At 57.8% G+C, this 26456-nt stretch overlaps 1 protein-coding gene across 2 annotated transcripts; it reads left to right on the top strand.

The window, feature by feature from the left end:
* The first annotated feature begins 22 nt into the window (after positions 1-22).
* On the top strand, positions 23-24266 carry DEAF1 (DEAF1 transcription factor). 2 transcript variants are annotated; one of them, XM_040639737.1, is made up of 12 exons: positions 23-334; positions 2335-2432; positions 4082-4211; positions 4511-4657; positions 5256-5395; positions 5984-6049; positions 9521-9647; positions 10273-10401; positions 10837-10965; positions 12311-12558; positions 20311-20400; positions 23831-24266. In XM_040639737.1, exons 1-12 carry the CDS (start codon positions 46-48, stop codon positions 23933-23935), a joined length of 1698 nt encoding a protein of 565 aa, XP_040495671.1. In that variant the 5' UTR covers positions 23-45; the 3' UTR covers positions 23936-24266. The 2 variants fall into 2 exon arrangements, with proteins under 2 accessions (XP_040495671.1, XP_040495672.1); XM_040639738.1 differs by lacking the exons at positions 23-334; positions 2335-2432 and adding an exon at positions 3081-3393.
* Positions 24267-26456: the final 2190 nt, after the last annotated feature.

Raw genomic sequence — 26456 nt, forward strand, 5'->3', positions numbered from 1 at the left:
GGGCGGCCCCGGCCGGCGCCTTCGGGCGGGCTCGGCGGAGTCCGGATGGAGGACTCGGACTCGGCCGCCAAGCAGCTGGGCCTGGCCGAGGCGGCGGCGGTGGCGGCCGCGGCCGCTGTAGCGGCGGCGGCCGCGGCCGCGGCGGGAGACGAGGCGGAGGAGCCGGTGCTCAGCAGGGACGAGGACTCGGAGGAGGACGGGGACTCGGAGGCAGAGCGCGAGACGCGGCGGGTGACGGCCGTGGCGGTGATGGCCGCCGAGCCCGGGCACATGGACATGGGCGCCGAGGCCCTGCCGGGCCCCGACGAGGCCGCCGCGGCCGCAGCCTTCGCAGGCAAGTGCCGCCCGCCCGCGGTTCCCGCGCGCCTGCCCCGCGCCCGTCCCGTGCACCTGCGCGCCTGTCCCGCGCCCGGCCCGTGCACCTGTGCGCACCTGCCCCGCACGCCCTGCTTCCCGCACACACCTGCCCTGCGCGCGCGCCCGTGAGCAGCCTACCTCTGCTGCCCTGAACACATGCCTCCTGCAGGCCTCACACCTCCCTCGTGTGCCCCGACGTTCCTGCACGCCTGCCCATGGCGCCAGCCTGGCCCTGCCCAGCGGGCACACTTTCCGCACCTGCTCCCCAGACCTCTTTACCTTGCGCCAGCCGCGCCCCCCAGGGAGGCACTCTGCGCTCCTTCCAGAACCTTCTCGACACCTGCCTCTTGCCCTGCTGTCCTCTCCTCTGTCTCTCCCTGGCGCTGGTGACCCTGGGGGCTGGGAGAGTAGGGGCGTGGGGATCAGACATGGATCCTGCCCCGGAGGAGCCTGAGGGTGGATGTGTCAGGTCACCTGGAATCCTAAGGGCCAGTTCAGGGGTGACCTGAGAGCTGGGGAGCAAGATGGTGCTCACCCAGCTTGAGAGCAGAGGTCAGCATCATGCTTTGACTCCTCAGATTGCCCTCCTGGTCTGTCCCCGTCTGTCTCCCCAGACTGCCACCCTGAAGATGGTAGAGGCTTTCCCAGGTGTTGCGCCCTGTCCTAACAGGGAGCTCCCCAGTGGCCCTGGAGGCCTCCGAGGACTCAGAGTTGTGTGTGGGAACCCTGGCAGACGTCATCGTGTTGTTGCCCACACACGTTGTCAGGCACTTTCCCCTAAGGAGCCTCCCAGGTTTGGGGACTGGCCAGCAGCCTCCTGGGTCCTGGTGGTCCTGGTCACTCCAGGTGTTCAACCGGGCCTCAGGTGCAGGCCAGGTCCTGCTTGCCCCAGTGCCGCTGGTGTGTGTGTGGTCTGCATGGGGTCCTCACAAACGAGGGAAGAAGACTTTGTGGCTGTTAGAGCCTTTGCTTCTTGTTGCTAAACTGGTTTAACGTTGGGATTTTGGACCATGAAGTTTTTCTTCAATTTTTTGTGCTTTTTGCATATGTTTTTTCTGGATGCAGAAAAGAAGTGTGATACCGTTCATCACAGCCTCAGAGAAATGAGTTGTTTTTCCTGCAAAATTTTATAGTTGTGTTTTTGCATACAGGAAAGCACTACAACTTTTCTCTTACAAGTTCCTGAGGTCAGGTAATTGCCAGGTGGAAGTAACTCAGCGGGACGTGTTGCCTGTCTGAAGCTGCTTCCTGTGGGCAGACAGCTGCTTGGCTGAGTCCATTGTGTTCAGGCAGGAATCTCCTCGACCCTCCTGTGGTGTGGCATAGGGGAGGACACAGACGGGGGACAGGCGCTTCAGTGCCGTTTGGGGGGCACTGGCTTAATGGAATATGCAGGACTCTTTCACCAGTGTTTGTGGAGCTCTTCCCCTGTGCCAGAGGCTGCCCCAGGCTCGGGGCGTTCTAGAGTGCTGTATGACCCAGCCCCAGAGCAGGAAGGAAAGCCTCAGCAGTGGGCAGCGAGCAGAAGAGGGGGAGGTGGAGGAGAAGGATGACCAAGGGACCTGAGCCTGCCCTGTGCTGACCTGGAGAAGGGGGCTGGGAAGGGAGGGAACTGTGTGTCGGTGACACGGCCGATGTCTGATCACAGGATGACCACAGGATGCGCGGAGCCTTGGTGTGTGATTTTCTCCTAGAAGGAGGCGAGAAGCCCAGGGGTGGCTCAGTGGGTGTGCGGTGGGGGCGGGTTTTCACCGCAAGTGAAAGCCTCTAACACCGGGAGAGCCTTTCCTCTCCCTTTTTCTGAGACCCAGGTCACCTAGGCTGTGATGTAGAAGTGTTGAGTGAGCACTTAGTGTACAAATGTTGAGAGTCCCTTGGTTGGAAGTGCAGATACCTGATGGAGAGACGCTGTTTTCGGGGCCCGTGTGGGAGGCCCCTAGCTCTGACGGTGTGCTGAGTCAGGCTCCTGTGTTGCAGAGGTGACCACGGTGACCGTGGCCAACGTGGGCGCCTCCGCAGACAACGTCTTCACCACGTCCGTGGCGAATGCCGCCTCCCTCTCGGGACACGTTCTGGTAAGCTGCCCTGCGAGCACTTTTCCCCAGACCCCAGAGCGCATCTTTCCTAAGCCTGACTGCCCCAGAGGCCTGCTCTGGGTTCCCCGGGTGCCCCGAGGGGTGTGGCTGTGCTCTGCCCTCAGGCAGTGCTCCTGTCTCCCGGTGCTTGACAGATGACCGCACAATGGGGGACTCTTCTGGAGCTTTGCCACAGCTATTAGCTATGGTTTCTTTCTAGCCTTGATCACACACCTGGGACACTATAGCCCGGGAAGTAAAGTTACTATTGTTGGCATGGCAACAAACAGAAAACTCACGCTCTTAATTATACTAGCAGACTACAGGTTTCAGAAACTTGCTTTATTTCTTAGGGTGTCAGAATGCATATGAGCTGATAGCCAAGGTGATAATTTCATGCTTCCAACTAGTCTGTCCTTCCCAGCAGCAGATTCTGGTTTGTCCCCTTTTCTAGAAGGGACTGGAGCCAGAGGGTCAGGGAGCTAGGGTGCAGCCCCCTGGATGCGGTGCTGGCAGCAGGCTCTGAGGACAGGGAGACCTGCAGACTTAGTGATCCTGTGGGAAACGGACAAGGAGCTGGGTCTCAAATATCTGTATATTCTCATTGGCCTTAATAAGGAAGATATTTTTGTGATTCTTAAATGGACACAAAACGTTCCCTTTTTCCAGTAGAGAGTTGCGTGTTTTCATGATCAGACATGAGCAGTGTTGACACGCTTACAGAGGCAACGACCCTCCAGCTGTATGAGCCCAGGCCTGGGTGTGTATGCAGGTGTGTGTGTGCTCTCGCGCGTGCTCATGGGGTGGAGGTCCCTCGACTCCACGATGAGCTGGTACTCACTTCCCCTGATTTGATTTTCAGATGTAAGGAAAGGTCTTTTCACTTTGCCTCGTGGGTTCTGTTCTCACCATGAAAGCATCAGAGCACCCCAAGATGTTGGGTTTGAACAGGCTGCTTGGAGTGAGTGTTGTCTACCCCAGGGCTGTCTGGGCAAAGCCTTGAGAGTTTGTTTACCAGAGCCCTGTGAGGCGTGCGCCTAGGGGCAGTGGGGGCAGGAGAGGGGCATCTGATCACCCAGGGAGCAGGGCAGTTGGAAGGGCGAGGCCAGACCGGCCCAGAGGAAGGAGGTGCTGTCACAGTAGCCCCTGGCCACCGTGGACAGGTATGTGAGCAGCGCAGTCGGGGAGGTCCTGGTGTCTGGTGGCCATCGGTAGAGCTGTGCATGGGGCACGGGCATGAGAAGGGAGTCCTGCCCCAGACCCCGGCTGTAACTGTGGACTTGGTCTCCGAACCCTCCCTAGAAACCTGTGAACCTGCAGAGGCTGCTCAGATAGACGAGAGGGCACTTCCTGTTTCCAGGGTGTATCTGTGGGACGTGTTGACTCGTTCACTTTGGCAGGTGATTGTGAGCATTTGCTCACGGCCCCCGACAGAGCACTGTCTTTCTTGCTCTCGGCTCTGTGTTTAGGTGTTTTAGGGGCGTCTTTGTAGCTGAAGGCAGACGCTTAACGACCGAGTCACCCAGGCGCCCCTAGGGGCGTCTTTGAAAGAGGCCCTGGAAGCCTGGTCGGGTGCCCTTGTTGGTGACGGTTAGCAAGGACCAGGCGACAGGCCCTACAGCTGCTGTCTGAGATGTTCTTTATTCCAGTCTGGCAGGACGGCGCTGCAGATCGGGGACAGCCTGAACACTGAGAAGGCCACGCTGATTGTCGTGCACACGGACGGGAGCATCGTGGAGACGGCCGGGCTGAAGGGGCCAGCTGCTCCGCTTACACCAGGTGCTGCCCGAACGTTCTGCTCAGGCTTTCCAGAAAGAGCGCAGCCGAGCGCTCGCAGAGTTCACTCTGGGATTGCCTTATTTAGTTTTGTGGTAAACTTGCAATGGAAATATTATTGTTTGAGTAGAGAAGGTGGGCTTTTCCAGGCTGAGAAGTTGCTGCCCAGAGTGGAAGGGGACTGCCACGTTGGGGTGGTAGTGGGAGAACCCGCCGTTAGAGTCCAGGAGGTGCTTGTACTTTTCCAGTTATGCTGGGCATGTCCCGTGTCTCTTATTTTCAAAATGCTTCCTTTGCCCAAGGCCCTCAGTGTCCTCCAAGTCCTGCGGCTCCCGGTCAAGAAAGAGGCGGAACCAAATACAACTGGGACCCCTCAGTGTACGACAGCGAGCTGCCTGTGCGCTGCCGGAACATCAGCGGCACGCTGTTCAAGAGCAGGCTGGGCTCAGGTGAGGCGGCGCGGGGCCCTGCTGCCCGGGGCCCTGCCGCCCGGGGTGCAGACGTGCCCAGCCTCTGGCAACCCCACCGTGCGCAGGCCCAGTGGGCCGCAAGGACACGGGCGCTAGTGAAGCAGCCGGGCTCGCAGCCCCTGGGCACTAGAGCTGAGGGTGTGGTGGGGACTCATTGAGAAGACATAGTGACCAGTGGAGGAGAGAAAGTGAGGGGAGACGCAGGCCTGGAATGCACTCCCTAAGTTCCCAGGTCAGCCTGGGGACCTGTAGGCAGTGGGGACTCACCCCCATTCTGGGAGTGGGACAGATGTCACGAGCTCCGCGGGAGCCCGTGTTGGGCTTGTGCCTGTGGATGGTGAGCAGACAGCTAAAGTAGGCAGGCGTGGCCTGCGGGTGTGATTTCATGGGGGGGCTGTCCATGGGAGGGGGTGAGATCAGGCAGGCCCGGGCAGGGGCTCTGGTGCTTGCGGAGCACCTGTGGAGGAGCGAGGTGGGAGGCGGGGAAGGAGAGGAGGGGGACCTGGCCGCTGTCAGCCAGCGGGGCTGCTGTGGGCAAGCAGTGCCTTCACTCTGCTGGTCCCCTGTGTCATTTCAGGAGGCCGGGGCCGATGCATTAAGCAGGGGGAGAACTGGTACAGTCCGACCGAGTTTGAAGCCATGGCAGGAAGAGCCAGCAGTAAGGACTGGAAGAGAAGCATTCGCTACGCGGGCAGGCCATTGCAGTGCCTCATTCAGGTGCCCTGGGTCTTAGCGGAAAGCTTGAAGATGTAGCAGGAGTGTCTCCCGAGGCTTAGGCTGTGGGGCTTCCCTGGGCCTCTGTGCCCTGTGGCGGGGCCACAGAATGCAGTCACGCAGACGGGCTGTGCGTCCTCTACCCCCTGGATGTGTGGCCCTGGGCTAGGCCCCAGCCTGCTTTTGCCGGTGTTTCACACAGGACGGTGATGGTATTGTTGGGAGCGCATGAGGCAACACAGGAGCTCCAACTCAGGCGCGTGCCCCCTTCAGAAGCCTAACTTCCCTCTGCCTCAGTTTACTCATCACATGAGGAGAGGGCTTCTAACTGCTCTTTCCAATGTAGTGCTTTGGGTGTTGATCAAGAAATAATGCCTGTAGAATCTTTTCACCTCCTGGAGGGGAAGTGGTGGATCCTGCCACCGATAACGGCCTTGTATAGAAGTGCGGGGGAGAGAAGTTTCTGGAAGTGACAGGGTTTTAACTCCTTGAGTGGCAGATCAGTGGCAGAGCTAGTTGCCCTCCTCTAGCATTGATGGTTCACACGGAAGGCCGGCTTTCTCACGCACCATGGGACTCTCTGAATTTCAGGACGGGATCCTAAACCCTCATGCTGCCTCTTGCACCTGTGCCGCATGCTGTGATGACATGACCTTGGTGAGTCACCAGGAAGTGACCGGTCGCCAGGCTCGCTCAGCGGCTCCGTCTGCTCACAGGCACTTCCCACCCTCAGCTCCCTGCTCCCGTGCCCTGTCCTGTCCTCCTCCTGCCGTGCACGCAGCTCTAGAGCCGTGTGTCCCTGTGTCCCTGGTGCCCCACAGCTTAGCTAGGGGTTGTTACCAGTTTCTCACTCAAATTCTGCTTTTCAGACATTACTCTGATGCCTCGGGTGATGCACGAGGCTGGCCCCGCACGGTGGTCAAAGCATGTTGAAGGGGACTTGTCTGAACAACAGAAGGCTCCTGTAACATCGCCATCTTAACCCCAAAACCAGACACAGCTTTTTTTTTTTATGGTTATAAGTATATACATGTTGTATTATATTCTACATATTTCTAACATTATTTCATAAAAATACTACATTGAAATTATTTACAAGGAGTTTGTAATGTCTTTTGAAATATTTCTTTAAATCCTTAACAATTTCAAAAAGAATAACTTTTTCATTGATTTTAACATATCTTGTTGTATAGCTTTCAAAAACATAGTACTGATTTGTAATGTATGAACATCCCAGTGTTCAGCCTTCCTTAGCGTTGAATTCTTATTTAAAATATTTTCAAATTTTAAAAGCTGCTTAATGAGATTTCCTGATTTTATTTTGATTACTTATCTGGTTATTAGAAGATATAAAAGACCATTTAATTGGAGAGACATCATGTTCTTGGGTGGAAAAACTAAATACTCTAAAATTGTCTAGTTAATGTATAGACTAAATGTGATTCTAGTGGAATCAACAATGGGATATTTTTGTGAAAATTAAATGACTTTAAAGTTCGCCTGGAGAAACTAGTAGTGAGTTTCTCGGGGATCTTGTAGAGAGAAAAAGCTACGGGAATTCATTCCATCTGGAAGTTTAGAATACTTGGTAGAATTATTTGCAGTTGCTCCAGAATGCTGAAATACACAGAAATCTAACAGTGTGTACTGACGCTGTATGCGGAACCCAGAGATGCCGCCGAGAGAAACGGGGGAAGACCTGGACAGATGCGCCAGGCTTGTGGGGTGGAGGACAGCGCAGAAGGCGCCGGTTCTTCCCACGGTGTTCTGTAGGCTTCACGTGGTTCCTATCATAATCCCAGCGGGGTTCTGTAGAGCTTTAAACAAGCTGACTTTAAAACGTGTATGGAAAGGCAAAGGAAATAGCACAGCCAAAGCAATTTTGAGAAAACGACTAAAATTGGAGACGTGCAGCACACGCCAGCTAAGCCCTGTTCCGCAGCTGCTGTCGTGAAGACGTGCGGTGTTGGTGAGGCAGGAGGTCCCGGGTGCACTCACGCGCGGGCTGCTGGCACAGCTGGACAGCCGTGGGCCTAGAGATGCACCTTGGCCCCGGCCTGGCGCCTTATATACAAATGACTTCAAAATGGATCACAGGTCCAGATTTATCCAAAACATAGAAGTCACATTCATGGAAGAAAACAGGAGAACTTCATGTCCTAGGGTTTCTCAGACGTGAAACCAAAGGCACGATCCATAAACTAAAACTTGGTGAATCAGACTTGCAAATTCTAACACTCTAGCTTCCACTTCAGGGACCGTAGTGTGAAGACCCCCGTGCACCTCTTCACTCCTGCCTCCCTCCAGCTCTGTGTGGAGGGAGACCTACTCCCTGTGCCCTCAGCACTGGGACTGCCAGCACAGCAGCATTTCCCATGCCCGGCCCCGGCTCCGAGTTGCGGAAACTAAATTTTGGGCGTGCGTGACCGAGATATCCGGGGTGCCCTTCCTGCACCCAGCCTCTCTCAGAGAGTGGAGGCTCCACCTGGGCGTGGCAGGGCAGGAATACCGTGCCCCAGCATCCATGCTCCAGCCTGCTCCCAGTGTAGAGGTCCATGGCACAGGAGGCAGGCTGAGAGCAGAGGCTCTGCCCCTGCCCGGAGCCCTACCACTAAAGCAGGGCTGTTGCTCTGGTAGATGCGAGGACCATTCCCGCCCCCAGCTCCGGAGGAGTGCTGTATGGACACGGGCCATGAAGACAGGCTGGCAGCGCATGAGAGCACCAGGCTAAAGCAGAGAGCTGGGGAAAACCGCAGCTCAGAAGAGTCCCGGGATAAGAACAGACCTCAAAGATTTGTCTCAAAAACTCCCCATAAAGGAGCCCTAATGCGACTGGAATCAGACAGTGGAGCAGTTTGTGCCTTGGGTGGTGGTGTAGCAGGGGAGCGGCCAGCTGGAAGCAGCACAGCACCCCTGCCGGGCGGGACTCCACCAGGTGGGACTCACTGGTGGGATTCGCTGGTGTGACTCCCCTGGTGGGACTCCGCCGGGTGTAGCCAGGTCACTAGGCCCATGAGCAGCGGCAGGAAGCCCTGCAGAGAAGGAGTCAGTCTCAGTGTTGCTAGAGTACGTCACCTAAAATGTCTGGCTTTCAACAAAAAGTTGTAGGCCACCCAGAAGAAAACGCGCGGCAGACCCGGCTGAGATGTCACTTTGGCAGGGGCCTCCTGGTGCCCTGAGTTCACAGAACTGAGGGGACCCATCTGAAGAATCCATGGAAGAGGTCTCAGTCGCTCAGGCGGCCGCCACAGAACACCACAGACAGGCGGGGGGCTTTGGCCCCAGAAACCGGTTTCTCACAGGCGAAGCCCCTGGGCGGCAGGCAGCAGTGCTGTGCGTACACGTGGCAGAGGGAGCGAGCCCTCGGGCCCCTCGGGTCAGGGGCCCCCATGACCGCATTTACGCTTAGTTGCCGCTGACTGCAGAAATAGCTGCTGGGGGTCCGGCCTCCATGTGTGCTCCGTGCAGAGCAGGAGGGAAGATGGCTGTGTCTCCGCACACGTGGGGAATCCCCTAATGAGACAGAAATTTCAAAAAGGAACCCGGCGGAAATTCTAGAATTGAAAAACAGAAGACCCGAGTGAAAAATTGCATGGAGGGGCCTGCAGCTGTGAGCCTGCGTCGGTTCCCAAGGGTCTCACGCCCCCCGAGCATGGGGACGTCCAGCGAGATGGTCTGGCCCTCGGGGTCTGCAGCCGTCAGTCCCCACTGCACCCTGTGGATCTGCTCCGTGCTGGTCATCGTCTCTTCTGTGGTTGCTGGTGTGTTGAGGTCCCCTGTAGTTGGTGACCACAGGGCCTTCTTCCTGCTGGAATGTTCTCTTTTGGGCAGGGCGCTCTTTCTACTTAAGTTAGTCCCCGTTTGCTTTCTGTCCCCTTGCAGTTCCTAAAAATTCCATATGTTGATGTTGCTTTTTCTTGTGTTCCAACAGTGTTATTCACATACTCTTTTAAAAAGCATTTTCTGTCATTGTAAGGAATTTGGGGCCTGAAGAGAGGTTGGTCTTCGCAGCTTCCGCCATGTTGAGCCTCGCTCTGCCCCTGGTGCAGGAGGGAGGCAGGCGGGTGGCTGCATCGCAGTGGGGCGTGGGGCAGCTCCGTCCTCCCCTCACTGTGCCTCTTCCCACAGAGCGGTCCGGTCAGGCTCTTTGTCCCCTACAAAAGGCGCAAGAAGGAGAACGAGCTGCCCACAACCCCCGTGAAAAAGGAGCCCCCCAAGAACATAACGCTGCTTCCCGCCACAGCTGCCACCGCCTGTGAGTTTGAGAGAGGCGGAGCCGCGGCACCTCTGACCTCTGACCCCTGGGGCTTGTCTCGCGGTTCAGCGTAGGGGACATCCTTGGGGGGCTCCCTTATCTCCGTAGACCCCTTTGCGTGTGCCCACACATATTTCCTAATGAGATGAGCCCAGAGCAGCTCCTCCTTGGCGGGGCGTCCGCGTGAGCACCATCCCAGTTGTGTCGCAGACGGGAGGACGGAGGGAGAGTCTGTGTTTGAAGCACAGAATGGGCAGCAGGGGTTTACAGAGTGGGGCGAGGCTGCCCCGGGGGACAGCGCGTCAGTAGTTAGCACCTGTGCTGGGTGCCCGCGGAGGCTGTGGACTCGCACTTGCAGCGGTGGCCCCGCAGCGCGCGCTGGAGGAGTCGGGCAGCGCCAGGCGACGGGGGAGCAGAGTGCCGCGGGTTTACGCTTTACGGTTTGTTTCCCGATGAAGCTGTTCAGATGTGAGCAGGGTGTCGCAGAGAGTGGGTCCCCTCCGAGGTGCAGAGGGTCCCTGGTCTCTTCCGGCCCTTGCACAGGTGCCTGGGGCGTGTGCCGTGCCCAGGCTTTGACCTGTGCCGTGGGCGAGCTGGGTGGTAAAAAGTGCTTCTGCTTTTCCAGTCACCGTGACCCCCTCAGGACAGATCACTACCTCGGGCGCGCTGACCTTTGACCGGGCGTCCACCGTGGAGGCCACCGCTGTCATCTCAGAGAGCCCGGCCCAGGGCGATGTCTTCGCGGGAGCCACAGGTGAGTTGTCCTCAGCACCTGCCCCGGGGGCTGCACGTGTCATCCCTGTTGACCTGGGGCGCGGCGGCGGCAGCCTGGAGCAGGGGCTTTGGATTGGCGGGTGCGGGAGGACGCCGGGCCGGCCTGCTGGGTGCGGGTTGATTGGTGTCACAGAAAGTGCTTAGAATCTGCCGACCCCTGCTCTCGACCAGCCACACAGTACAAGCCCCTGGGACCACAGTGTGCTGGTAGGTGCTCCCGGAGCCACGGCCAGAAGGTGTGGAGAGACGTGGCTGAGACTAACGTTTGTACCGAACTTTATGTCGCCTGGTGTACCCCAGCACCTCCGCCATCCCGACTCCCCCCGGGGACGGTGCAGCTGGAGACGCTTGGAGGTGTCCGATCTGCAGCCACAGCCAGGTCAGCAGGCTGTCTTGTCCCTTTTGTCCCCGACAGTACAAGAGGCAGGTGTGCAGCCCCCGTGCAGAGTTGGCCATCCGGAGCCCCACTACCCGGGCTACCAGGACAGCTGTCAGATCGCACCATTTCCAGAAGCTGCGTTGCCAACATCTCATCCCAAAATAGGTTGGTTTGAGGGAGTTCCCGCACTTGCAGGCTAGTATCCTCAGAGTTGCTCATTAGGACAGAATTTTTAAGTGAAGTAGGTTTTGTTTGGGTTTTTCCTGTTGATACGCTAGACTGGGGGCTGGTGGAGTCCGAGCCACTGCCCGTGTCTGTGAACGCGCTGCGATTAGAGCTTTGCCCACCCGGTCGTCCCCGCGCAGTGTGGCGGCAGACAGCCCCATGGAGACCGGAGCTGCTGCCGGGATTTGCAGAGGGAGGCTGTGCTCTTCCTCCATCCTACCCGCGAGGGTGCACGCTCCCTGCAGTTGGCCGGCGTCTCCAGGGCCGGCACGGAGCGCTTAGTGTCCACGAAACGTGGAAGGACCAGTGCTGGCATCGCTCCGGGTCCGAAACCTAATCATGATATCATGCTGCACATGCGTTTGGCTTTGATGTCTCACTTAACCACACGTTTTGGACACGTTGCCGTGTCAGTACTCTTTGTTTTCAAGGGAGCTTCGTGATCCCAGCTGGCGGGTGGGTGTGTTTTTTACATTTTAGCCTTTAGAGACGATGTGGCAACATGGAAACTCGTCCTAGTGCTGCGGACGCGCTGCTTTCTCGTTTGCGAGTGCTTGCTTCATTAGTCCCTCCCCCTACCTCTCTGTCCATGCCTCTGCACGTTGGGGGCTTTTGTCTTGGAAAGCTGAGTGCTCACCGCTCTGGGGGTGTCCCTGCCCATGGGCCCTCCCAGCGGACAGGTGGGACGTGTGCACACGGGTCCCCAATCCTGGCATGTGTGTCGAGGGTCCAGTTCCCATCCAAACCACAGGGTCCTCCCAGTTTCCTCCTTTCCATCTTTGTAATGTCGTCCTCCCTCCTTGAGAAGCCTGATGTCTGTGACTCCTAATGAGGACCGTGTGTGTGGTCACAGATGTCAGGGAGGACTCGACGTGAGCAGAGACAGACCCAGGGCACCCTGGGGCTTCTGTCTCGTGCGTTCATGCGGCGTAAGCAGATTGCTTGCTCAGGCTGTCCTTGTCCCCACGCCGTCCACTGCTTCATGGTCGTCCTGCACAGGGCACACTTTGTCGTGGTCTCTGTCGTCTGGGAGCATCTGGCTTCCGGCCCTGTATGCGCAGGGTTGGGCCTCTGCAGGTGTTTGTGGATGGCGGCATGAGGGACGTCCAGGTGCAGCGCTGAGAATGCAGCCGTGTCTCCCCACCTTCCGAAGTGTTTTAGTGGGAGGTGTGTGGGTTTTATGCCTGCGGGTCACTTGCCCCCACACTTCCCAACATTTGATGAGAAGTTTTAATGGAGGAAGTGTATTGATTTCTTGTTTTATTTTGCTTTCTGACCATTCTAGTGTTGACCTCTCTGCCGGCCTTGGCGGTCCCACCCTCCACCCCCACCAAAGCCGTGTCTCCTGCAGTGGTCAACGGGCTGGAGATGTCGGAACAGCGGAGCTGGCTGTACCTGGAAGAGATGGTCAACTCCTTGCTCAGTACGGCACAGCAGCTGAAGACGCTGTTCGAGCAAGCCAAGCAGGCCAGCTCCTACCGAGAAGCCGCTGTGGCCCAAGCCAGAGTCCAGGCAGAGACAGAGCGAAAAGAGGTAACGGCAGGCTGAGCGGAAGCCCCGGTCTGTGGCTGCCCACCCCATGCCTTCCACCGGCTCTGGGGGCCCGCCGTACGCTGTCTACACTGGCTTATATTCCCCAACTTTCTGGAAGAGCGAGACTGGAGAATTATTTACAGATTCAGCTTTTCTCATAGAATGCTGAATGCTCTTACAGCTCAGGATTTTGTGCTCTTGTAAATAGGACTGGTTTATTTCAAAAGGGAAAAGACGTTCCACAGCGGCCCATGGACACTTGTTTTTTGGACACTCACCTGTCACAGACGTTGCATGTACTTTCAGACTATCGGCATGCGGTGAAACCATGTCTTGGGTTCTCTGGGTTTGGAGAGGCCTCCTCTGGACCGTCTTTGAGGTAGCTGGTGGGCAGTTGTGCGTCTTCCCTGTTACCACCCCGCTCCCTGTCCCAGCCCCTCTGCCTATGTCTCGGTGCCTTACAGAGACCTCCTCCCTGTCCGCCGCTGTTGGGGGCATTTCCCTTCCAGCTTCCAACACGTTCTTTAGAAGTAGGATTCCAGGCGTGGCTTCAGGGTTCACAGAGCCTTGGGACTGAGCGCGTTCCCACGGCAGCTGATTGCTGCAGCACAGAGAGGGCTCAGCCCCTTCGGCTTTTCTCACCAGCCTCTATGTTGCTGAAGGCCAGTCTTCCCTTGACCGTGGGCACAGGTGGGCCCAACCCCAACCTGTCGGAGTGGCTCCCCCAGGCGTGCGCCCGCGGGGGCGGTCTGTGCGCAGTGGAGTACGATCTGGTCCGGGGAGTGCGGAGCTGCTCTGCTGGCTCGCTCGGGTGCTGAGCAGGGACAGGGCGGAGGCTGGGAGCACACCAGCCATGTGGGTTTTTTTTTTTTTTTAAGATTTTATTTATTTATTTGACAGAGGGTGAGCACGAGCAGGGGAAGTGGCAGAGGGAGAGGGAGAGGGAGAGGCAGGCTCCCCGCTGAGCAGGGAGCCCGATGCGGGGCTCGATCCCAGGATCCCGGGATCCTGAGCTGAGCCGAAGGCAGACGCTTCGCCGACTCAGCCACCCAGGTGCCCCTGGGTTCCTAATTCTTTAAATGATTTCTTAATGTATGAGTTTTTTCCAAGGAAGAAAAATGTTGCTTGTTCTGAAGAAGCAGATAAATTAAAAACATTTTTTAAAAAACTATAATTTTAAACTAATACATATCAATTCTGAATTTTATAGAAAGGAGAAAAGCAAAAAAAAAACTTAATCTTTTTACCCAAAGATAATGATTGCTAGGTTCTCTAATGTTCGGCAATTTTCTAGATTTCTTAGCGTGTTGGGGTCAGACCGAATCCCGTTTCAGTTAGAGGTTCCGTAGTGATGTCCGGGCGCCCACCGAGACGCTTTCACGGCCGCGTGCGCTCCACGTGCCTCTGCTTAGTGGCTGCGGGTGCTCTCGGTGCCGCGGGGCCCTGCACCTCCGCCTGTGGCATTTCTCGGCGCACAGTGTGCCTCGTGTGTGTGGCATTGCTGCCCTTCTCCCTTCCCTTCTGAAGCACAGTTGGAGTGCTGTCAGCGTCCATTGTCCCCCGCTCTTTGAAGACGCCATCCCCGCGTCCTGCGGCGGGACCCTTGATCTCTTCCACGGGGCGTGTCTCCCTCTGGCTGCTTGCGGAACTCGTGTTTGTCTTTGGTGTTGAGCAGTGTGGCTGCGATGGGCCGCATGTGCTGATGTGTTCGGGGCACTGACTTTGGTGTTCGTGAGGTGTGGTCGGCCATGCAGAGGTGGGATGGTCATCAGGATGAAGAAATGAGTGCTCACAGCTCCCTAGAAGCAGGAGCCACGCCGGACCAGACTCAGCCACACCGGGAAGCACCTGGCTGCGTTGGGAGGCAGAGGGAGATGTGGGCAAGTGGCTTCTGTGGGGAGGAACGGCCGGTGGGCAGGCTTAGGGTTGGCCAGAGGGCTTGGGGGCCCAGGGGCTGTCCCTGGCTGAGTTGGGCAGGGACACCGTGGTGTGAGTGAGCCCCTGGAGGGGAGGTGGGCATGTGGGCTCTGGAACAGATGGCTCACTGGTGAAGGGCGTTCCTACGGGCAGGTGGTTCGGTCTCCAGGAGCGGGCTCACCCGAGGAGGGGCAGACCGTCTGTGTCTGGAAGGCCTCGGGGAGACCTGTCAAGGCAATAGAATACGGAAAATAAAGAGGCCGGTTAACCTGGTTAAGCTTGGGGCTTCATGTTGGTTTTGATTCAGTTTGGAAGATTTTCAATCACTATTTTTGTAACTATTTTTAATGCCCCATTTCTTTGTCTGTTGCGTCTGTTGAATGCTTGGTATTGTCGTGCGGATGGTGAGGCTGTGGCCACCCCATGGGTGTGCGGGGTGTCTCCTCGGGGACTCGATGACGCCCAGCTGCTTGACCACCAGCATGTCTGCGGTGGAGCCGCGTCTCTTCAGGCCCTCTGCTCATTCTTAAATTGGTTATTTGTGTTTGCTTCGAAAAGTACTTTTAGGGGCACCTGGGTGGTTCACTCACTTAATCATCTGACTCTTGATCTCAGCTCAGGTCTTGATCTCAGGGTCATGAGTTCAAGCCCTGTGTTTGGCTCGCATGGAGCCTACTTAAAAAAAAAAAAGGACTTTTAAAAAGTCAATGTGATTGTAAAAGGTAAAGTTACCATCATTCTTTGGGTCCCTATTAAGGCTGCAGGTACCGCTCAGGTGGCTGAATGGGTGTTGCTGGTCTCTTTCCCCCAGAGTCACAGGGGATCTGGGGGATCATTTTAAAGGGTGGGGAGGGAATCTGAGCTGTGAAGGAAAGCCGTGGCATCCTCCCCCATGTCCTGGGGCCCAGGGCGCACACGGGGCAGCTGCCGGCTCCATGGCTGGTCCTTCAGCTGTCCAGCAACGTCCTTCTGGGAAGGAGAGCACGTCTCTGCACGGCTGCCCCAGCAGCGTCTAGGGAATGAAAGGGAAGGAATGTCTGCGTTTTGCTAATTCCAGTTGTATGCAGAAGCATAGACTGGGAAACAGACATTTGTGTTCTTACTTGGAATGGTCACTGGACTGCGGCCCCCCAGCCAGGGACCTGGTCGGGGCCCCACCCCAATGGTTGGCACAGGACAGTTCTGTGCAGCGGAGACCTGGTGTTTGGGGACGCCCTGTGCCCTGCGCGCTCCCCCCTTTGCCCCCGGCTAGGGGTGCCGGGTCCCCCTCCCTGGGAACACAGAGCTCCTGTCAGACCGGTTCAGGTGGCACCAGCCACACAGAAATCTCAGCTTCATGCTGGTGAAGAAATGCGCAGAGGGAGTGTTCTAGTTTCAGATTTTCCATCACTAATTTATGTGGGCTTTGCTTTCACAGACTAGAATTTGTAGGTGATGTAGACGTATTTCCTCCCCTTGGTAAGAATTCTCCAGTGACAAATGGGACGGACGTGAAAGCACACAGAGTCACAGCAAAGGTAGTTTCCGCCACGCCGGGGGTCGTGGCAACGTTCAGGGGTGTGGCGCTTGGCACAGGGGCCGACGCGTGTCTTAGTCTCACGTGCAAGAGCATTCTCAATTCACACTCAAAGGGTCCAGAAGCCGAATTCCTGTTATGAAACGTCCATGACACAGGGGCCAGTCTCTTTTTTTTTTTTTTTTTTTAAAGATTTTATTTATTTATTTGACAGAGATAGAGACAGCCAGCGAGAGAGGGAACACAAGCAGGGGGAGTGGGAGAGGAAGAAGCAGGCTCATAGCGGAGGAGCCTGATGTGGGGCTCGATCCCATAATGCTGGGATCACGCCCTGAGCCGAAGGCAGACGCTTAACCGCTGTGCCACCCAGGCACCCCCAGGGGCCAGTCTCTTGCCCGTGGCTGGATTGCTGAGGTCTTCACCCTCGCAAGGCGGGGCTTTGGATTTTATTTGTAATTTTATGTGTATTTTTAAGAAAGAAATGAACACGAAATGCCTTTATCCTTAAAATCCCGTCACATGGAGGAACGCTAAGCATTTGGGTGGGAGGGCCACGTCTGGGCCTGCGTCTTCCCCACTGAGCGCATCCGTCACCTGTCAGCGTCCTGTGCCTGCGAAATCGGCTGGACTTGTGACAGGTGTGTCTGTCTTTTCTCTCGAGCCATAGACAGGTGGGGGCACCGCACAGCCCAGACACATGAAGCCCTGCCCCGTGGGTAGTCTGGTGACATCGTGTGTGCTTGCAGACCTCAGTTCTGCACATGGGGGACAACAGGTCTGACCTCTGTGGCCCTGTGATGGCCATGCCTGGACACTGGGCTCTTGTGAAGTGAGGGGGCCTCACATCCTCCTGACCCCATGGAGAGCCTGCTCTCAGGGACCTTATGGGGGCCTGGAGGGGTTCAGAAGGGCGGGAAGGCCCCCACTGGAGCAGTGTGTGGATGGGGAGGCCCAGAGCACGTGTTCCAGCCACAAGAAGTGGCCCACGGGATGGGGGCAGAGATCCATGAGGCGGGAGGAGGGGTGGGCGGGAACGTGGGCCGTCTAGGCTTTTACGTGTGGAGACCACTAAGTGTCTCTTTGTTGCGGGACTTGCCGTGATAGGAGTGTTTGACATTGGCCAGTGTGAAAACAGATCTCCCTTCCCAGAGCTTCCGCCCATGAAGAGCACTAGTGTCCGTGTCGTCACAGGGGGTCCTTTGGTGTGACTGCTTCGTGGGAACCCATCCAGGGTTGGAGAAGCAAACACTACCGGCTGTTGGGAAAGACCCTGGTAGAACCCCTCCCAAAGTATCTCCCCAGGAGTACTGGGGGGTCGGGGGACAAGACACGAATGAAGGCCGTGGGAGTCAGGAAGAGGTGGGTGAACCTGTCTCGTGGACTCCCCGAGCGAGAATGCAGGTGTTTGCAGCAGAGGGAGGGAAGGCCTAGGACTGCCTGCTTTGACATTTTGTGTGGAATTACAAAGAAAAAAAAATCAAATTTAGCCCAGCTGAGACGATTCAGATTTTTGCAGTTTTCATCATGAGTCGTTTCCATTTGTGTGTGTAATTAGCTCAGCAGAGATTAAACAGGGCAGAAGACCAGATGCCCTTCCCTGTCAAGGGCACAGTGTCCAGCCGAAGCCGGCCTGTGGCCTCGGGGTCCTGGGCCCACTGCCTCGGGCCCTGGCTGGGGTGGTGCCCCTTCCTGGCCGCTTCGCCGTTCCTTAGCCTTGCGCTGGTCGTCCTTACTTTTTTTTTTTTTTTTAAAGATTTTTATTTATTTATTCAACAGAGATAGAGACAGCCAGCGAGAGAAGGAACACAGCAGGGGGAGTGGGAGATGAAGAAGCAGGCTCATAGCGGAGGAGCCTGATGTGGGGCTCGATCCCATAATGCTGGGATCACGCCCTGAGCCGAAGGCAGACGCTTAACCGCTGTGCCACCCAGGCACCCCTGGTCGTCCTTAGTTTTTAAGAGCTAAGTATAGCGAGGCACAGAAGTGCACCGATGGAAGAGGGACACACGTGGGCACCTGGGGCACGGACAGTCACCTGGGCTAGGGTTGAATCGGGGTGCCCGCAGGATCCCGGGGTAGGGTCCTGGAGGGACCTCCTCCAGGCGGCAGACCCCACGTTCTCCCTGTGCGCTCACATGGGGCACACAGTGCTCTCTGGTGTCTTCAGGGCATCAGTCCCTCAGGGGCCCCATCCTCAGGACCTGATCTAACCCTGAAGGGCCCCTATACCCAAAGGCTCAGCATAGGCGTTTGAGGGGCAGGTCACAGGCAGTGCGTAGCCTCAGAGGGTTCTCCTCCATAAAAGTGACTTTCCCCTTTGCACACGGAGTCGCTGCGCTAGTACAGCCTGGGGCGGGGTGGGTCCCGTCCGCCTCCTGGGGGCGCGGCGGGGGCTGGTGCGGACTCCGGTGTGTGTCTGGGACGCTTCTGCATCGAGATTTGTTTTCCACCCATGTGTTTGCTCGGCTTGGGATGAGCTTGTTACACGTGTTTTATATTCTGGGCTATACCCTAGACCTGCGTGCCTTATTTTGCTCACATTTTTGTGCCTTTGCCCGTTGGGAGCTCTCGCTTGGCTCCTGGGTCCCTTTGGCATCCTCCCCTCGGTGCGCTTTCTGGCGCTGAACGACCCCCCAGACCCAGCTTGGCATCTCCTGCCCCAGCCCTGGAATCAGCCTTTTCTCCAGGAGCCCTGGTTCCTTCACCAGAGGATGGTCTGGAACCAAGTTCCGGGGGCCGGCGTGCTCCTCGCCACTGGGGCGTCGTAGCTTCTGGGCCCCTGAGCCGACAGACGGAGCCGTGTGTACTCACGACCCGTGTGTACAGACCGCTCTCGGTATTTCTGTACTTGTCCGTCTGTCTCCGTACGTGAAGCTGAGGTGCCTGACTCTAGTGCCAGCCACAGTGTGATTTCTGGTTAAAATCAGTTTCCCACAGTGTGTGTTGGGAAGGCTGAGGGGCTGAAGGTGCTCCCGTGTGCTAGAGGCGCCAGCCCCTTTCCGTCCGTTCGTTGTGACGTTTGGACTCAGAGTCACGGCCTCCGACTGACACTGCTGGGCACTCGGAGCGCAGACACGGCAGGTCCAGGGGAGCGCATGCTCTCTCGCCCACAGGGACAGACATCCTGCAAGAGGACTCGGAGCCCCCTGCCTCCTCCGGCGTGGAGCCTCCCCCGAGGGCCGTGACGAGGGCTCCCCTGGGTGCGTGCTCCGTGTGCGCAGTCACCCTCCCACTGAGCCTCTGCTCTGCAAGGGCCCCACGCCCAGCCGCACCTCTGCTTCCACTCGGTGCAGCAAACTCTGGGAAGCCTTTGCTCTCCTTGGAGAAATTTCTGTACGCGGTTGTAGATAGTGTTTTCTTTCTTTTCTTTATGTATTTGGTCTTATAGAGGCAGGGGGCAAACTAAATGAGCACCTCGGGTTCCAGCCAACGCTCGTGTTTCTGGAAGTGAGTGCACATTGGGGGTGGTTTTATGAGTGGAGAAATGTTAGACCTGGTGAATATAACGTCTTGCGATGAAGGAAGCTGAAGTTCGGAACAGAACCCTGCAGGAGGCTGGCTGCGGTCTGCTCATCCACGCAGAGCCGGGGCTCCGGGTGTGAAGAGGCGCGTCTGACTTACGTGGGTGCCACTCACACCCTGACCCCTGTCGCGTGCACACCGGCCCTCACCTGCCGTCAGTGTTGCTGGGACATTCTCGTGCTCTCTGGCTTGTACAGACCCGGTGCCCCGGCCAGTGCCTGGCACTTGTCTCCATGCCGTAGAGTTGGCGGGGGAGCCCACGGCCACACGGCACCTGCACTGGCCACACCACTACGATCAACATGGATAGGTCACTTAGCTGTGTGACGTCCTCAGTTAGTGCAGAGGGAAAGCTCCAGCCGTGGAATTGAGGGGGAGAGCCCACAAAGCATGTGTTTCTGTGGACCGTCGAGACCGGCCGGGCTGGTGGGGCGGCACAGGCTGGGGAGCGCGTGGCAGCTGGTGACAGAGGCCAGCAATGTGCTCCCAACCGCTCAGGTGTAGCCCGTGTGTCCCCAGGTGCGGGAAATGTTATCAGTGACTGAGAGCTTGATCGCTCCTGGGTTGGGCTTCCTCTGCTTACTTGGCACAAATGAAATTCCTCGGACTTTGGAAAAGGCCCCACGTTGCATGTCTGTATCTCTCGCGGGCGAGGAGTGCAGACCCTCTTAGGTAGAGAGAAGGAGCTGGCTGTGGGGTTGATGGGAATGTGCGTCTGGGCGTCACTGGGGGCGGGGACACATGTCAGAGGGGAGGCGTCCCCACGACACTGACCGGCCTTTGTGTCCTTCTTGCAGCAGTCCTGTGTCAACTGTGGCCGGGAGGCCCTGAGCGAGTGCACCGGCTGCCACAAAGTGAACTACTGCTCCACCTTCTGCCAGCGCAAGGTGCGTCCTCCGCCGCCTCCCTGTCCCTGCCCACTGCGCCGCCCCCTGCCTGCTCCTCCTCAGAGTCTGCACTGGGCTCCTTCCAGAAGGCCCGCCCCAGCCACGGTCTGTTTGCCTGGGCAGTGGCCTCCTCCCCGTGTCCACAGGCTCCACGAAGGTCCTGAAGACGCCACCCAAGGCGAAGCCGTCACAGTCCGCGCTTCCCAGCCCCGGGCACTTGGGCGTGGGTCACAGAAGCCAGCGTGGCCCTTCCCGTGTGTCTCTGCTTCTGCGGCTAGCCGACATTTCTCGAGTAGCAGTCGCGGGGTCAGGTGTTTGTAACTCTTGCCGCCCGGACTCGGAGCAAGGAGCTGAGCGGTGCAGCGCCCCCAGCGTGTAATGTAACTCAGCAGAGCTAAGAGGGCTGTGTGTTGTGTGGATGACAGTGTGGCAAGTAGAGCCGTTATGTCGGCTTCCTGCTGCCTTCACCAGACGTGTGCGTGCCGACTGCACTGTGCCCAGCGAGGGCGCTCGCCCCTTGGTGGCTTTGTGAAGCTCTCCTCTGTCCCCAGCTTCTGTAGCCGGTGCGGCAGATGCTGGGCGGGGAGGGCTGGGTTTGATCCGCAGGGCGCTGTCCAGTGCAGCACACTCCACCCGGGTCTGCAGATGCCTAGGGGCTTCATGAGGAGGGGGCGGCACAGGGAGGAAGGGCCCGTTCTCACATCCCACGGGACCCCCGGAGACCTGCCTGCTCCCCCGGACAGTGTGCGAGAGCATTTTGCCACCAAGGGCTTGGTGGCCTGTAGCTGCATGTGTGGGTGGGCAAGACCTGGCTCCCAGGTTCACTCTTAGCCCCTGGCCGGTCTGTCCCTGGCCCGTCCGTCCGTCCGTCGGTGCTAGAGATTTGGAAGATGGGATCAGAAGTCTGCATTTCCCTGAAGTGGTGTCAGCAGGCTTTTGCACTGAGGAGAGGGCAGCACGGTGGTTTCTGGGCACTTGGGGGTAGCAGCCTGTGCCCAGAGCTGAGCAGGAGCAGGGGCCCGGACGGCAGGGGCCAGGAGGGTGGCGGGGCTCCGGGCTTGTCTCCGCCATCCGCCCCGACGGGAGCCGGCACAGGAGGGGCCGTGGGTTTATTTCTCGATGGAATTCTTGTAGATCGGGTTTTGTCTGAGTGTAAACGGGGGTCTTGGGACCTCTGTCTGAACAGGGAGGTTAGATTTGAGGTACGATCTTTTTCACGGAGATACCCGTTTCTGTGGATTGTTAACTGTATCCTGTGACATGTTGTGTTGATAACGACATGCTCTGCTTTTATTTATAAATTGATATAAAGTTAATTTAGAAAACCATACTTCCCATGTTGGACCCCAAATGAACTCTGGACAGGGTGTGAGGAAGGAGATGGAAGCCTGAGCCCCTCGTAATCTGGCATAAATGCTGACCTCGGGACCTGCAGTCCAGCCAGAAGGGCCCCTCCAATTCTCTGTGCCCCTGAGAACAGGTGCAAGGGGGTTGGCACTGCCGGGTGGACCTGGGCGGGACCCTTGTGGATTGTAGCCCTCAGACTGCGTCCTTCCTGCATCCCGCATGGGGGGTGCACCTTCGTGGGGGTGTAATGGCCACACCACAGCACTCACCCGCTTTCAGGGCCCAGTGCAGGGATTTTTCAAAATGTACATCATACTTGTGCAAACAGCACAATTCCATTTTAGAACCGTCCATCACCCCAGAAAGACCCCCTTAGCCCCCCATGAATCTACTTGCCTTCCGTGGGAAGCTCAGTACCAGGAGTCCTGTGCTGTGTGGTCTTGGCATCTGGCTTCTCGGCTCCGTGTGTTTTTCCGGCTCATCCATCGCAAGGTGCGTGCCTCACTGCTTCCCTGTCCCCGAGCTGACGGCATGAGTCCTTGGGGGTCCGTGCACGCTCTGGTCCACCTTCTCGGGTGGGCACGTTTCCATATGTCTCGCTGGCTACGGTGGTGCAGGCTTGCCGGGTCGTCTATAAATTTGTGTTCACTTTGCTGAGAAAGTTCCCAACTGCTTTCCCAAGTGCCTGTGCGTTTTACCAACTTCCCACACTTGGCGTGGAGCAGCGGACCGCGGCTGTCCGCACCGGCACCCAGCGGCGCCCCAGCGCTCGTTAATCCACACTCCGCTAGTGGCCAGTGATACTGAGGGTCTTCTCCCAGCTGGGTGGGCGGATGTGCGTCCTTTTTGGGGAAAGGTCTGTGTAAATATTTTGCCCATGTGTGAGTTGGGTTGTTTCTCTTGCTGAGCACGGGGGGCTCTGTGTACATCTGGACACGGGTCCTTCATCAGATCTGTGACTCCAAACACTTCCTCCCAGCCCTTGACTTGTCCGTTTACTTGCTCATGGCTGTTGTTTGCAGGGCAAATGTGTTTAATGCAGTTCACGCTGTGGGTGTTGGGTCTCAGAACTTTTGCCAGTGTTTTCTCTTAAGACATTTATGATTCCCACTGTCCCGTTTGCCGCCATGACCCGTGTTGAGTTAACTGTCGTGGGCGTGAGATGCTGTGGAATTGAAGCCGGCCTGTGATGGGTCACACACCGCGTAGGTTTACAAAGTTGATTTTAGGTAATTTCAGGTTACTACTTTATTGTAACAATAGGGCACACTTCTTGTAGAAAGTTTAGAACACGTAGGACGGCACAGAGAGAACCCGCTGGAGTTCTGCCGTCCCGGAAGCCCCCCCGTTAGCGCTTGGGTGCACTCGTTTCCTCCGACTGCATTATATGCATCCGTGTCGCGTCCTTGTCTAATCCAACGCTTACCTCGTGTCTGGGGTTACTCTGTGCTGGCTAACGCGGCCCTCATTGGCCCCGGCCGCCAAGCCTCCTGCAGAACCCGGTCTGGGCGGATGGAGGGGTGGCTCCACGTGGCCTGGACACGGGCTCTGGCCTCACCGGGGCTCAGCTCCGTTTCCACCTGCAAACAGGCTGAAAGCAGCGTCTGTCCCCTCATGGGGGATGGGGAGGAGCTGACATCTCGCCCTACGTACCCACCCTGTCCCCAATCTTCCCTGAGCCATAGCCACCAAACCTTCTGTGGACGTGTGGCTGACTCCAGCTTTTCTTTACTTTTGGGATTGCAAATAACACAGTGGGCAACAGCACCAGATGTAAATATTTCCTTGCACATACGAATATTTCTTTTGTGTGTATCTCTGAAAGGTAGGAGGGGTCAGGGTGTAGATATGCTTCCGGGTCTCGCTGTGTTGAAGGCTCGTCCCGGTAGTTTGCCATGTGAGCTGGTCCCTTAAACGTGAGGGCGGGCAAGGCTGGGCCGAGAGCAGAGACCGCCAGCGGGTTGGGTACGCAGCTCGCACAGGACCGCACATTGGGTGGAGGCCCCTGCCCCAGGTCCTGCTCCCCACTGCACAGTGAGGTGGCCACTTGGGGTAACGTGGCACCGGTGTGCTCTCCTTTCAGGACTGGAAGGACCACCAGCACCTGTGCGGTCAGTCGGCAGCCGTCACTGTCCAGGCGGACGAAGTCCACGTCACTGACAGCGTGATGGAGAAAGTCACCGTGTGAGGTCCCTGGGTCCCCCCTCATGGTGCCGCGGGGCTGCTGCGGGTCGGGGACTTTGGGGGACATTGAAGAGAAGGTGAAAACACTTGCTGGTCAAGTTGTTAACAGACTTTAAGTGACCTGCGCCCTTGGAAGTGAGCTCCTGCCACCCAGAAGCCCTGAGGGAGGTCGGGGCAGCGGCTGGTGGACGCAGGCCCCGGGCCCTTGGCGCCTTCTCACGGTGCTCTTTTTTATCCCCTGGATCGTGAGCGTCCGGTCTTACCCACAGGTGAGACATGTGTGGTAACACACGTGTACATAACATGTGTCTGTCAATAAAGTTGACCTCCCTGCCCCCCTGGGACGGTGACTCCAGCCCCAGCTTCCCAGATGCCCAGGAGGTGGGTGGGCCTCAGTTTTGTGTGTCCTGACCGTGAGGTTTGGAGGTCGCAACACCCAAGAGTGCAGACCAGCGAGCAGGGCAGTGGCGAGGCTGGCCTGGGGTGTGCCCCCCCTGCAGCCGCTGGCCAAGGAGCCACAGCAGAGGCCGGAGTGCGGGGCGGGCGCTGCCCCAGGCGTGTGGCCCTCTCCTGTCCAGTTTCTGAAGTGACACGGCCCTGGACTTGCTGGCTCACGGTTGGCACACAGTGAAGTTTCCTTCCTCTCCTCTCTAGCACGAGGTTATACCCCAAGAACCCTGACCGCTCAGAGGTGAAGCCAGCCTTGCATCCCCCCGCCTGCACTGAGGGGCAGAGGGCAGAGGGGATCAGACAGGGGCCAGCACTGGGGTACTCATCGCCAACGCATTTGGGTGTCAGGCTTGGCTGGTCCTGGAAACAGGACCTGCCTCCCCTGCTGACCAAGAGTGGTGCCTGAGGAACAGTCACCTATGTTCTGGAAGCTTCTGTGGGTTTCCAGAAATACCGTTGTGGCCCTGGAACCCTTGGCCTGCCGTCACCCTGTTTTCTCTGCACTCCTGAGGCTCAGAGGCTCCACCGCGCGGGGGAGAGAAGGCCCAGCCCAGCCGGGGAGACGCGCTGTGTGTGCAGTGGCGAGAGGGCCCAGCCTCCGGGCACTAAGAGCCATCTACGGACGTCACCTGATGCTGACGTTCGCCTCGAAGTGCTGTCTCCGTGAGCTGTGTGTGTTCACACCTCTGTCGGCGTGGAAGAATACCCCAGGCCTGCACCCTCCCTGGATTCCTACTTCCAGAAAGTTCTTCCAAGTCTGTAGCACCCTGGAGACTTGGCTTTTGGGACGCTGGCTCCAGAACGAGCTGAGGGGGCGCCCAAAGTCATGATAGGAAGGAGGTGTGAGCCTAGGAGTCACAGAGGGGCTGCTCAGGCGCCTGGAAGGAGCTGCTTCCCCCTTGGGCTGCGTCCCCGCGTTGGGGCGGGCCTGGCCCTGGCCTCAGGACAGACCCCTAGCCAGTGGCTCTTGGGGAGCCCACCAGGTGCCCTGCTCCCCAGAAACCCGCTCTGCCTCTGTGCTCCTCGAGCTCTGTGGACGAAGCTGGTTTATTTGGGTTTTCTTTTCCTGAATCTAACAAGAACTGGAGTCCCTGCCTCTGTCTTCCCGCCTCGGCCACCATCTCTCAGGGAGACGAAGGCTGAGAAGTCTGGGCTTGTGCCCGGGGCGGAGGACGTGGTGAGCGCAGTGGGAGGTGACCCTGGCCCCACGATGCACCCCAGACTGTCGCCCGCTGGGCACCTTCATAGCACACCCTGAGTCGGTTTCCCATTGCTACAGACAGAACGTGGCAGGAAGGGGGCACCTCTCAGCTCTTGGCCGTGTCCCTGCTTCTTCCCTGGAGTGGGGGGGGGGCACACCAGCCCCAGCAGAAGGGTCTGCACCTTTGGAAGCAACCCCCAGCCCTGAAAATGCTCAGAAAGCAAGCCCTGGTCCCTGCAAGGGAAGAGTTCCACTCCACTCCCCCCACCCCCGTTGGGCCAGCTCCGTCCTGGGGTGGGGGCAGTTACTCTCCCCCTCCTCTTTGAGATAGAACCCTCACAGGGCACCTGGGTGGCTCAGTCAGTTAAGTATCTGACTCTTGATCTCAGGGTCGTGAGTTCAAGCCCCATCCACACTGATCATGGAGTCTATGTAAAATAATAAGAAAAAGACGACAGAACCCTCAGGACCACATGTTTTGGGGGCAGTTTTTCAAAGTGTATCCTTTCTAGGCCTGTGAAGTGTTCTCCGTGTAGCCCTGGCCGGCGGGTGGCTTCTGGAAATGGCCGGGGGGGAGGGGGATCAGGCTTTGTTGTCAGTCCTCAAGAGTTCGTGTCAAGGCTTCTGACGGCATCTCCTGCTGGACGCAGCCTCGAGGGACAGGCAAGGGGCCGGCTTTTGTCGGCCAGTGGTCAGCACAGCCCAGGCCATTCGGGGCCCTGTGGGTCTTCTGAGCCACAGCTCCAGGGCACTGTCGGCTGGGCCACCCTTGGCATCGGTGGGGGTGGCTGAGGGAGCTGGATAGCCCAGGCCCCTCCAGGGGCTTCCCGGTCAGCCAGCCCCTTTGTGGCTCTGCATGTACCCCCCCCCCCCC

Source organism: Ursus maritimus, unplaced genomic scaffold, assembly GCF_017311325.1.
Source record: "Ursus maritimus isolate PB19 unplaced genomic scaffold, ASM1731132v1 scaffold_23, whole genome shotgun sequence".
Lineage (NCBI taxonomy): Eukaryota > Metazoa > Chordata > Mammalia > Carnivora > Ursidae > Ursus > Ursus maritimus.

Coding starts and splice junctions, on each gene's coding strand:
- DEAF1 (XM_040639737.1), top strand. CDS start 46: ATGGAGGACTCGGACTCGGCCGCCAAGCAGCTGGGCCTGGCCGAGGCG. Junction 335..2,334: donor CGCGGCCGCAGCCTTCGCAG/GCAAGTGCCGCC, acceptor CCTGTGTTGCAG/AGGTGACCACGGTGACCGTG. Junction 12,559..20,310: donor CAGAGACAGAGCGAAAAGAG/GTAACGGCAGGC, acceptor TCCTTCTTGCAG/CAGTCCTGTGTCAACTGTGG.